General features: G+C 41.1%; 2 protein-coding genes across 3 annotated transcripts in view; one reads left to right on the top strand and one right to left on the bottom strand.

The window, feature by feature from the left end:
* The window catches only part of POLR2B (RNA polymerase II subunit B), a 43,619-nt gene extending 42,491 nt beyond the window's left edge, over positions 1-1,128 (top strand). For both annotated transcript variants that reach the window (XM_058722459.1, XM_058722458.1), the window contains exons 25-26: positions 223-418; positions 877-1,128. In XM_058722459.1, coding sequence (XP_058578442.1) covers positions 223-418; positions 877-966 — 286 coding nt within the window. In that variant the 3' untranslated portion in view covers positions 967-1,128. The remainder of the gene's footprint in view (positions 1-222; positions 419-876) is intronic.
* The window catches only part of IGFBP7 (insulin like growth factor binding protein 7), a 73,935-nt gene continuing 62,496 nt past the window's right edge, over positions 1,048-12,486 (bottom strand). The window contains exons 2-5 of the mRNA XM_058722469.1: positions 11,934-12,043; positions 3,408-3,524; positions 2,549-2,675; positions 1,048-1,310 (exon numbers count right to left, since the gene is read on the bottom strand). Of these exons, the coding sequence (XP_058578452.1) occupies positions 1,291-1,310; positions 2,549-2,675; positions 3,408-3,524; positions 11,934-12,043 (374 nt within the window). The 3' untranslated portion in view covers positions 1,048-1,290. The remainder of the gene's footprint in view (positions 1,311-2,548; positions 2,676-3,407; positions 3,525-11,933; positions 12,044-12,486) is intronic.

Below are 12,486 nucleotides of genomic sequence, written 5' to 3'. Positions count from 1 at the left end.
TCCACTTTTTGGCCATTTGAACAATGTATTTCATTTTACTTCCATATTGGGGAAACCTGTGATCATTCACCTCTTCTTTCCATTAGTTTTGCCAACGTACATTTATCATTTCAGGCTTGATTGCCTGGGAGACTCATTCATGGAGAAATGGATTTGGAAAGTCAAGGTGGTGGTAGTAATAGAAAATAAGTACAAAATAATCTGTTGTTTGTTCCTTAACAGTGATGGTGGCCTGCGTTTTGGAGAAATGGAACGAGATTGTCAGATCGCCCATGGAGCAGCCCAGTTTTTAAGGGAAAGATTGTTTGAGGCATCAGATCCCTATCAGGTTCATGTTTGCAATCTTTGTGGAATAATGGCAATTGCTAACACGAGGACCCATACATATGAATGTCGGGGCTGTCGCAATAAAACTCAGGTGTGTAGACCTTACGGGAAGTTGATACTTTGTCTAGGGTATAACCATGTTGGTCTAATCATCCAGGCAGGTTCAGTGTGGTGGAACAGATTGACATTTTCACAATTTTGATTAATACTTCCATAAGTTTTAAGTGAGAAAAAGAGAAAAACCAGTATATCATCTTTGGAAATGACTTGTACAAGGAATTTTAAACATTTTAAATTAAGGAGTTTTTAAAAAAAAAAAAAAAAAAACCTTTTGAGAAGGGCGAATATAAATATGTCTGACAGAAAGGCTGAAATACCAAAGCTGCTCAGGACAAAACCATGAAAAAGCCAAGGCAGCAGGAGGAATGCTACCAGCCTACTCCCTTATTTATCATCTACACTACCAAGTCCTTACAATTTTTTCTGGGGTAGGTAAATGGGGTTACTTCAAATATAGTTTTGCTAATTACCTTTTTTTCTCTCTCCCAGATTTCTTTGGTGAGAATGCCTTATGCGTGCAAACTGCTGTTTCAGGAACTTATGTCTATGAGTATTGCGCCTCGAATGATGAGCGTCTAAGTTGTTTTAAAGAAGCCTCAAGATGCTTGTAAATACTTGTTTTTATAATATGGCTTAAAACAAAAAAAAAACCCAATGTACTGCATTGTGAGAGAAAGCATTTTATTGATTTTAATTACATGCATGCTTCTGTAAATAGACAATAAATTTTTGTAGATAGTCTTGATGTGTTACCTTTATTTTGGATTTTCCTCTATGTAAAACCAGTGAATATAACTAAGCGTTAGTGGGTTGAATGAAAAGAAACTGGTTATTAGGCAAGCACTGGTTATTACAGCAAGTATCCAGGACTGTTAGTGATGCAGACTAATATATTCTGCAGGTTTATAGGTCAGCACCTTCACCTATTCGAAAAAAGAAAAAGATGAAAATTAGAAAGTCAACCACATCCATATCTGTAATTTTCAGGTACTTTAGTGTTTTCCATATATGTGAGGATAAAGGATATATAAGTAACTATAAATGATACGGTGGCGTGCTCTTTGGAATTTGGGCTGTGATTTTTGTTGTACCAGTCTATGCATAAGAGATGGGCCTTATTACAGAAGTGGAAGAGTTCGTTTCACAAATGAGCAAGTCGAGAGCTAGAGAGGCTTTCATTCAAAATTTCAGGGGCGCCTGGGTGGCGCAGTCGGTTAAGCGTCCGACTTCAGCCAGGTCACGATCTCGCGGTCCGTGAGTTCGAGCCCCGCGTCAGGCTCTGGGCTGATGGCTCGGAGCCTGGAGCCTGTTTCCGATTCTGTGTCTCCCTCTCTCTCTGCCCCTCCCCCGTTCATGCTCTGTCTCTCTCTGTCCCAAAAATAAATTAAAAACGTTGGAAAAAAACAAAAAACAAAAAACAAAATTTCAGTGGAGGATTAGTGGCAGAGCTATCACCTTGCTTTACACATCTTGGCCAAAGAGAATTCTGGCCAAACACATGCTCACTTGATACTTCCTCCTTCCATACCACAGGTGAGTGATCTGCACGGTGGGACAGATGCTGATAAATTTGTTATTTTTGGTTTAAGAGAAAGCCAGTTCGGACATCAGTCCACTAGAACTATAGAAATGTAAAGTAGCACCGCTCTGACGCCACCAGGATATTGATGGTGAAGTGGAGAGAGGCAGCTAGAGCTGGGTACTTGTCAGTATACTTCCTCTTCTGGCTTTTTCTTATAAAATCTCAAAGTGAAGAACCAGAATTGCCCACAATCGTTTACTTTTAAATGGAAGTTTAACGTAATAGTCACAACACCAAGGAAAAAAATGCCACATGGATAGAAAGTTATGGGAAATAGAAGTGATTCCCTTCAAATTTGAGTTTTAACTCTTCCATGTAAGATAAGGCGAAGTACCTAAGTCCTAACAGTAGTGTTCCATAGGCATCCAGATGTTGTTTTACAGCCATGTGCTCTACATTTTGGTAGCATGCTTTTGTGGATAATGAACATACAAATTTCAGTAAGAGCTGTCTCTGATGTTTTCGTTCTTGGTTCTGTTATTAAACAAAAGCATTAGCCCTTTTTAAAGGGCCTTGGTTCTCTTTTTTTTAAACAAAAGCACGAGTTCTTTTTAAATGGTTGTAAGATTTGTTACTTACCTTTTTTCACTGGTATTTCATGTAAGGCATCAACCACTGTAATTTTTGCCGATGCTGAAGCCTGTCCTTGGGAATTGGATGCATGGCACTCATATTCTCCAGCATCTTCCTTACTGAGAGGAGATACCTGTGAAAGAGAAAGGATGTTTAGTTCCTCTGTGGCAGTCCTCTCTTTTCCCAGTGGCTTCAGCTCATTCTTTCTTAGGATGAATAGTAAAGAGACTGCTAGAAATAGCACCAATACTGTGCTGGGGGACCCAGCTGCTCTTTGTGTTCTGCTAGGAGGATTCACGCTCTGAGGGCACACCGTGGACAACTTCTGATCACCCTGCAGAGGTAAAGAGCTGTCCAACAGGTACACATACTAGTTTGAGGAAGACCTTGACAGAGTATATAAGTTCTATCTAGCAGTATCACACGTCAAGTAAAGTTAATAATTGATTGATTAATGCTCGGGCCATTTAGTTTCCTGTGAGGATTTTGCTTTGAATTTCTTTCTTTCTTCTTTTTTTTTTTAAAGTAAGCTCTAGCCCACCGTGGGGCTTGAACTCACAACCCGGAGATCAAGAGTCACATAGTCTACTGACTCAGCCAGTCAGGCGCCCCTGCTTTGAATTCTTAAGAGAAAAAATTAGTTCTCATTTATTTGTTGGTTATTTCCAAAACATTCAAACAACCTCAACTCTTTCAGAGGTAACTAAAAAAAAAAAAAAAAGAGGAATAGCAGGCTCCCAGTAGGGCCATTGCAAAGACGGTGGCAGGGCAAATTCTTTCAGCCCGGGCAGGACATCTGGCACCGTTGCCAGGTTTGCAGTGTCTAATCCTAAGAATGAAATCCTTGCCAGTTCTTTGTACTCACCAGCACCCAGCCAGTGACTTCGTGCTTTTCTGGGCCACCCCGCGTCTGAATAGCCAGGTTGTCCCGGTCACCAGGCAAGAGTTCTGTCCTTTGAACTCCATAGTTACCCCTTTTTACCTGCAAAAACAAAAGGAAATACTGTTGGGCTTTCTGCATTGATTTATCAGCTTGGAACATGATCAACATTCTTAGAATTGTATAGGGCATACCTCAGACTTTCTAACTGGATTAAACCCAGCAATTTCCATATTACCCTTTCCTTAATACTTACGTATAGATCTTATTTCCTCCTGTAAGTTTCCCTCTAAGTTTATATGTTATATTTTTTAATGTTTATTTTTGGGGAGAGACAGAGCGTGAGCGGGGGAGGGGCAGAGAGAGAGGGAGACATAGAATCTGAAGCAGGCTCCAGACTCTGAGCTGTCAAGACCAGAGCCCGATGTAGGGCTAGAATTTGGGAACAGTGAGATCATGACCTGAGCCAAGATGGCCATTTGAGCCATCTGGTGCCCCTTTGTATTTTAAATTATTTTTCTGCATGTTTGGGGGAATACACACCGTCATACTTTCCTGCCACTGGCTACCATCATTCACTCATGCCCACGTAAACTCTTTTTCTTTGCTGAGTATTTTCTTGCTTGCCACACCATGTTTGACAAACTGTGTCACCAAGTGCTAGGTCTGATTCTTGGGACCTTATACAAGAGCCCAGGTCCTGCAACCACTACAGAAATGGAAAATCAGTCGAGTCCAAAGCCAATATCATTCCTTTTGTTCTGAGGGCCAAGGGTTCACCAAATGGTTTACTAAAGACCTGACAAAAGCTGCCTACCCCCGTGTGTGTCATGGTGAGAACAGGGATGGGTTAAGAAGACACGCACCTTGGTTTGAGGGCAATAATGAACACTGTCCTAATTTTCGCCCTCCTGAACTGTGTTCATTATATAAACTCTGAAAAATACATAAAAATATACGGAAAAGTAAAATTTACTTATAACCCTTCTGTGCATATAGATTTAGCATAAATTTGGAGAAGTGGAATTGTTTGAGTCACAGAATACAAATATTTTAAGGTGTATGATAATGATGGGTTTAAAAAATCACACAGATACATGAAGTAATGTTTGTTTATTCCATCCCAGGCCACCTTTAAGAGCTAGCTTGATGTTACTACCTCTAATTAGAAAAAAGGATCTACAATTTCACGTAGCTTTCATTTTTTTCTTTTATAATTAAGCAAATTCTAAGCCAAAAAAGACCACCTTACAGTACGAACCCTCCACATTAGTGCCGCTGTTCTCCTGCGTGATCCCACGCTTACCACGTGCTGTCACTCTGGTCTCGACTTCAAACCTACTCTTTTTCTGTGGTGTGACACCAGGGCCAGGGCTCTGAAAACCACGAGGGACCTAGGCCAACTCCTACTCTAAATCTAGCATTATTGATTCGGAATGCCTGGATTTTGCTTGTTTGCTTCCCCCCCCTTGGATTTCCCCATATTGTGACTCTTAGAGAAAACCAGGTATCTTAGTGTTTTTCGCATATAAGTGCTAGAAAGACAAAACAGATGAACAGGCATCTTTTTTCCTTCCGTTTCTCAACTAGCTGGCAAAACAGTTCATGCTAGTGCAGATTTTTTTGTTTTTGTGCAGATTTTGAAATATTTAAAAATGGCTTTAATAATGGTGTAAGTATTAATTTGATTTAATGGCCAAAGTAATAGATCTCTGGTCTTTACTGAATTTTAGGATTCTTTAAGAGCTTTGTATGTGACCAGAGCAAAAAAACACTACTGCCTGAATTAGTGAATCTCCACAACTAACCTGTTGGTCCTCAAAGTATGTCACTCTTAGGGAGAGTGTTCTGTGAGGAAACCTGGTTCACTATGTACAGAGAAATTGTTCTTGTTAAGTATTGGATTAGAAAATGAATGTTTAACGGAACTCATATTTTAATATATTGTAAAAAGGTACATACCACATAGAAAACCTGTAGAAATGTCAAGAATTACTACATAGTGAATTTTTTATATGGCATACTCCCCTGCTCCCTTATGTAAGGGGAGTTCACTGATTAATGTGTTCTCTAATTTGGGGGGAAAAATATGCAGGCTGAAAAAAGTGGCTTCTAAAACAATTCTACAGATGTACAATAGGCTGGAAGTGCTTCAGAGTTTGACCCTTAGAAATCTAGGCAGAAAAACCTGGCTAGCAGTCACTGCTCACCATAAAGGGTCAGCTAGGAGAGAATCAGGAAGACCCAGGAAGTCCTTTCAGCGCTCTCTGCTTGGATTTTAGCTGTAACAACGTCTTCCTGAATCCTATTGCAGATAAGCAATTAATAATAAAAAAGTGCCAATGACTTTGGAAGTAGGGTGGATTAGTCTGATTCTTACAGGTTAATATATTTTGAAGCTTCACTGAATTTCAGGGAACCATTAAAGGACATTTATGCAGTACGGAACATATTTGCTGTGCCTTTTTGGTGAAGTTTCTGAAGAGGTTTATGATGAAATAAATACATGTCTGTTGAAACTTTCAGATCTCCAGCCACTGTAACCCATCAAAGACAAAATATCTAGGAAAAAAATATTTGTAATATGTGAGACAGTTGGTCATTATCTCTCATGTACAAAAAGCCACAGACTAATAATAACAACCCAACAGAAAAATGGGTAAAGGGGCGGGGGGGGGGGGCGCCTGGGTGGCTCAGTTGATTAAGTGATGGACTTCAGCTCAGGTCATGATCTCACAGTTTGTGAGTCTGACCCGCACATCAGGCTCTGTGCTAACAGCATAGAGTATGCTTTGGATCCTCTATCCCCCACTCCCCTGCCCCTCCCCCGCTCACGCTCACTCTCTCAAAAATAAAAAAATGGGTAAAGGATATTTGAACAGGCAATTCATATAAAACACAAACATGAAAATATTCTCTTCAAAGTATGTAAAGACCTTATATATAAAATATATAAAGACCAAAAAGCAATGCAATTAAAACTGGGCAGAAGACATGACCAGACATTTCTCTAAAAAAGACATCCAGATGGCCAACAGACACATGAAAATGTGCTCAACATCACTCATAAGGGAGATGCAAATCAAAACCACAATGATACCACTTCACACCTGTCAGAATGGCTAAAATCAAAACAGCAAGAAACAATAAGTGTTGACGAGGATGTGGAGAAAAAGGAATACTCATGCACTGTTGGTGGGAACACAAACTGGTGCAGCCACTATGGAAAACAGGATGGAAGTTCCTCAAAAAGTTAAAAATAGAACTACCCTATGATCCAGTAATTGCACTGATTATTAACCCAAAAAATACAGAATGCTAATTCAAAGGGATACACGCACCTTTATGTTTACAGCAGCAATATGTGCAACAGCCAAATTATAGAAGCAGCCCAAGTGTCCATTAATAAATGGTTAAAGATGATGGGGTATATATACACAATGGAGTATTATTATTCAGCCATACAAAGAATGCAATCTTGCCATTTGCAACATAAAGCTAAAGAGTATAATGCTAAGTGAAATAAGTCAGAGAAAGACAAACACCATACAATTTCACTCATACGTGGAATTTAAGAAACCAAAGGGGGAAAAAAAGACAAATCAACAAACAGACTCTTAACTACAGGGAACAGTTACCAGAGGGGAGGTGGAGGAGGAGATGGTTGAAATAGGTGATGGGGATTAAGGAGTGCACTTGTGAGGAACACTGGGTGATGTGTGGAATTGCTGAATCACTATATTGTGCACCTGAAACTAATAGAACACTGTTAACTATATGGTAATGAAAATAAAACAAATATTTAAAAAAGTTGTAGAACCACAAAAATATTTAAATACTACAATGTGAAAGGGACATCTGGGTGGTTCAGTTGGTTCAGTGTCCAATTCTTGATTTTGGCTCAGGTCATGATCCCAGGGAGTGTCCAGCTCCACACTGAGCATGGAGCCTGCTTGGGATTCATTCATTCTCATTCTCATTCTCATTCTCATTCTCATTCTCATTCTCATTCTCATTCTCATTCTCATTCTCATTCTCATTCTCATTCTCATTCTCTCTCTCTCTCTCTCTCTCTCTCTCTCTCTCTCTCCCTCCCTCCCTCCCTCCCTCCCTCTGTGTGTGTGTGTGTGTGTGTGTGTCCCTTTCCCCAGCTTGCGCTCTCTCTTAAAACAAAAAACAAAGCCCACAAAACTACAGTGTGAAAAAAAATATTCTCAATGTAGTCAAGGAAATCAAAGCAATAATGAAAGGAATTCTTTTACCCATCATTAACAAAAATTAAAAAGTGGGTGCCCGGGTGGCTCGGTTGGGTGAGCATCCAACTCTTGATTTCAGCTCAGATCATGTCCCAGGGTCGTGGGATTGAGCCCCATGTTGGGCTGCATACCAAGATGGAGCCTGCTTGGGACTCTCTCTCTCCCCCTCTCCCCCTCTTGCACTCTTTCTCTCTAAAATAGAAAATAATAATAATAATAATAAAAAGTAGGGCAATATTCAGTGCTGGTAAGGATGCAGGAAAATGGCACCCATCCCTACTGGGGGAGTGTGAACTACTACAATCTATTTAGAAAGTAATCTGACATTGTCTATTAACACTAGCATTAAATCTTTTGACATACTTAGTCATGTATCTTTTGGGGGGACTCTATCCTATCGGGGCGGGGGGAAGGACTTAAATATAGGATATATATAGACTCATGTTTAAGGTTGCATTATTTAACGTGGTCAAAAATTGGAAACCACAGAAACAATACAGGAATGATTTAGTAATTATGGAGATCCATACTTGGAATATCATGTAGTTGCTGAGAAGCAGACCTAGAGGGATGCCCACAAAGTATTTATTGAGAAAAGCAAATTTCAGAGTAATATGCTCACTATATTCCTACCTCACTCCATATACTGAGGATATGTGGGTGTATGTATGGGCACAAGTGAGGGTATAGAAAGATAAAACCAGGGCAGTTCACACTGGTTATTTTAGGGAGTGGAAGGAAGAAGGGAGATTTTGAACTCTCTTTTTACATCTTCGGAGAGCTTCTCCTTATTACCATTATCACTTATTATTTAAAAAAAAATTTTTAATGTTTATTTTTGAGAGAGAGAGAGAGAGAGAGAGAGAGAACATGTGCGAGGCAGAGGAGAGGCAAAGAGAGGGAGACAGAGGATCCAAAGCGAGCTCCACACTGACAGCAGAGAATGAACTGCGAGACCATGCATGACCTGAGCCGAAGTCAGACAGTTAACTGACTGAGCCATCTAGGCGCCCCCTTACTATTTTTAATTAAAAAAAAATATTCTAGGTTTTGCAAGCCCAAATCTGGAGAAATCTCAAGGCAGGAAAAGAAATGAATAGAGAGCCTCAGTCTCAGAAACTCCCAGTGTTTGGAAGGAATTCTAGATGATTTATCTTCTCTGTAAGCACCATCTCTCTGACTTACCTGGGTTAATTAAGGCTATTTCAGCCTGAAATATGGCTATTTCAGTTCATTTCCCCATTTCAAAATATTGCTCCTGGAATGTTTGTAGGCTGGAGGTTTGTGAAAAAGTATGGGGCTTGTTAATATCATATGATAACTACAGGGCAGAAAAGTACAGACCGTTCACTGGGCTGTGGCAGCCACAAGAGGTACTACTTGAGTGTCTGGAGAGCAGCAGGCTTGTTCTGTCAGCTCTGCTCTTGCTGAGAATTCTTGAGCAAGAAAGACATGCTACCTTCTTTGAACTTCAGCTTAACAACTGAGATTCTAATATTCGTTTATAATAAAAAATCACTTCTATGCTTAAATTGAATTTGAACGTGACCTTTTTTGCTTGTATTCTTAACAGTCTGGTTACAGGGAGAGTGGGGAAAAAACGGCCTATTTAATTTTTTGGGTCGGTGACATGGCCCATAGAAGTATATTCTGCATTGGGATCTGGAATATACAAAAGAAAAGTTGTATGAAATGACACCCCTACTAAAAGTGATCGATGTGCCTTAAGATATTTTCTGTTCTTCTTTTTATTTTTAAAGAATCTGGGGCACCTGGGTGTCTTGGCTGAGTGTCTGACTTTGGCTCAGGTCATGATCTCACAGTTCGTGAGTTTGAGCCCCGCATCGGGCTCTGTGCTGACAGCTCAGAGCCTGGAGCCTGCTTCCGATTCTGTGTCTTCCTCTCTCTCTGCCCATCCCTTTCTTGTGCTCTCTCTCTCAAAAAATAAATACACATGAAGAAAGAAAAGAAAAGAAAGAAAGAGAGCAAGCAAGCAAGCAAGCAACCATGCTGAGAGAAAAAAGTTAAAAAAGAATCTGCTGGTTGTGATCCCTAACATTGAACTGAACACTCACTGATGGGTCACGGCCTAAAAAAACATTGCTTTAGGTCATGCATGTGGCAAATTACATTAAGAAGGTACAGAAAATTCAGCAGAGCCTGGCAGCTGGGTTTTTGCTTGTTTCTGGCAAGTCTCCTCTGTCCCCCACCTCCAGCCACAAATCCTCAGGGAAGCCCGTGGGCTCTGCTCCATATTATCCCAAAAGCTTAAAGGAAAAGATTTCAAGGCAGATTTATTCCCCTGGTATGTATGTATGTTAGCTGGGGTGGGGCAGAGCAAGGACTGAGGAAATCATTCTCTGCCAAGATTTGTCAATAAGGTCATAGACTCCAGACACTTGGGTCACCCTGGCTTCTTGTTGTATAATCCCTAGAGAACTGCAACAGAGCTTTTTATGGATACTCTTTGGAAAAGTTGTTCCTCCGCTTCTCCACCCTCTGAACAAAGCCTCCAAATAAGCAACGAGGAGCAGCAGCAGCTTTGTCAGGAGGCGCACATCCACTGGCTGCATTTTTGCTCTTCACTGCTTGCTCCTTGCTCCCCTTCCAAAAAGAAATTTATGGAGGTATAATTTTATTATTCTCTTCAACAGAAGTTTCAGCTGTAAAAGTTAGTTGTAATGTAGCTGGTGGAGTCTCTGCCTACCCCCACTCCCAGGCACTTTTTGGAATCACCCTTCCCTCCCAACCGGATGGTTCCCTTGTCCGGGGGGAGGGGGGGTGGGGGCGGTAGGGGGGGTGATGCACCCCTCTGGCCACCTGGGGGAGCCAGAGGGCAGCAGGTGACCCGACCTGAGTCCTTCAATGGGATTTACAATGCAGCAGGGAGAGGGGGAGCCCTTTCTTTCCTCTGGAGTCTTCAAGCTGTGATAATAACATGAGCTTGGAGCTGCCAGTGACAATGCGGCCTAAGGTGTGGAGGAAGCTTCTTGAGGTAAAAGAAAAAAATGAGACCAATACACTGAGAGCGAAGAGTCCTGACCACTTGCGTACCTGGATCTAGCTGTCCCAGAGGCTGGAATCACCACTCCTCACCCTCCCTTTTTCTTGCCCAAAGTAGTTTGAAGTGAGTTTCTACAACTTGCAACATAAAGAGTTCTGACCACAGGAGCCACAATCCACCTGGAATTCTAGAAGTTGATCCTCTGGTCAGATACCAGCAAACAAAATAATCAAGAGACACCACCTTAGAGATTGCTGGAGAAGTAAACCAGCCAAAAAGGAGTATCTGGTTATACCTTTTTACTTAAACTAGACTTCCTTTTTGTTGGCACAAGTTTGATGATATTTACTCCATAGTGCTGTCGTGAGGCTTAACCGAGGCAAAATGCACAAAAAGGGACATAACGAAAAATAATGTACAGTATAACTGTGAAGTATTATTTGATCTGGCAAATGAGTATTTTCTTTTGCCTTCTACAGACTTGCTGAGAATATGCTGTCCTTCAAATGTGAAGGCAGTTACACAAGATAATGCCACTTGAAGAGATATATTTCCAGGAACAGTAGCTACCATCAACTGAATTCTAGCTATGTATCTGATAACAAGCCAAGTAATTTTACCTGCATTACCCTATGCAACCTTTACAGAAATTATATGCTGCCTTCACCATAAAGGAGGAAACTGAGGTTTAAAGCACTCATTCTCATTCTAGGAGATTTTTCCCCCAGGAGACATTTCCCACAACTTCAGGGAGGGTGCTATTGGCATTTGGTAGATAGGGGGTCAGGGATGATGCACAGGGCAGCCCCCACAACAAAGAATCGTCTGGTTCAAAATGTTAATACCGCTCAGGCTAAGAAAGCCCAGGCTTAGAACTCTAACAATCTGGTTAAGAGACTCACATCCTTACCCACTATGCTATACTGTCTCCGATGGGAACACACACACTCATGCTCACACTCACACATGCACACGCTCAGAGGGTGGGTTAGTGTGTTCAGCGTTATAGTTTTCTAGTTCTTAAGGCTCCATTCTCAGGCACTGACAACAAAAGCAGAGATTATTTTTGAGGTCAGTAAAATTGTTCAACAGAGCCAGGCGAGGTGTCTGCAAGATGGCCACAAGGCTTCACCACATTTGAGGAGCTGCAGGGAATAGAAGAGGCCAAAGGTTTTAGATTACTGCCATCATTGCACAGTGAGAGGGGAGACGGTCAGTCGAGGATGTCTTCCTGAAATCTGTGTCACTGACCTTGTTCCAGATGAGGACAGGGGTTGGGATTCCGATGACCTCACAGCTCAAGTACACCTGGGCGCCAGTGATATTCCAGATGTCCTTGGGAGGTGTCACAATGGAAGGACCTACACGAGAGGACACAAAGCCAAACCCGTCTTTTTAAACAGTCTTTAACATCAGTCAGCATGCTAGCCAGTAAGTTCTTGATTATGTTTATGAGGCTGTCCCTTCTGTGCATTATCTAGACAAATTTCAAAGATCAGACTGGTTTCCCCCTGTGACCAGCATGATTTTAAGCTCTGCTCTGGAAACGTATACATCTAAATAACAAAAATCATTAGGATGAATGATTGTAAATTTATTATTTACAAAATTTTCTACTCCCTCAAATCATGTTTAGTGGTTTAAATTTACCAGTTGTTGATGAATGGATAAAGAAATTGTGGTTTATATACACAATGGAGTACTACGTGGCAATGAGAAAGAATGAAATATGGCCCTTTGTAGCAACGTGGATGGAACTGGAGAGTGTGATGCTAAGTGAAATAAGCCATACAGAGAAAGACAG

The sequence above is a fragment of the Neofelis nebulosa genome, chromosome 3 (assembly GCF_028018385.1).
Source record: "Neofelis nebulosa isolate mNeoNeb1 chromosome 3, mNeoNeb1.pri, whole genome shotgun sequence".
Classification (NCBI taxonomy): Eukaryota; Metazoa; Chordata; class Mammalia; order Carnivora; family Felidae; genus Neofelis; species Neofelis nebulosa.
Note: the sequence above shows the minus strand (reverse complement) of the source record. Positions and strands in the feature narration are given on the sequence as shown.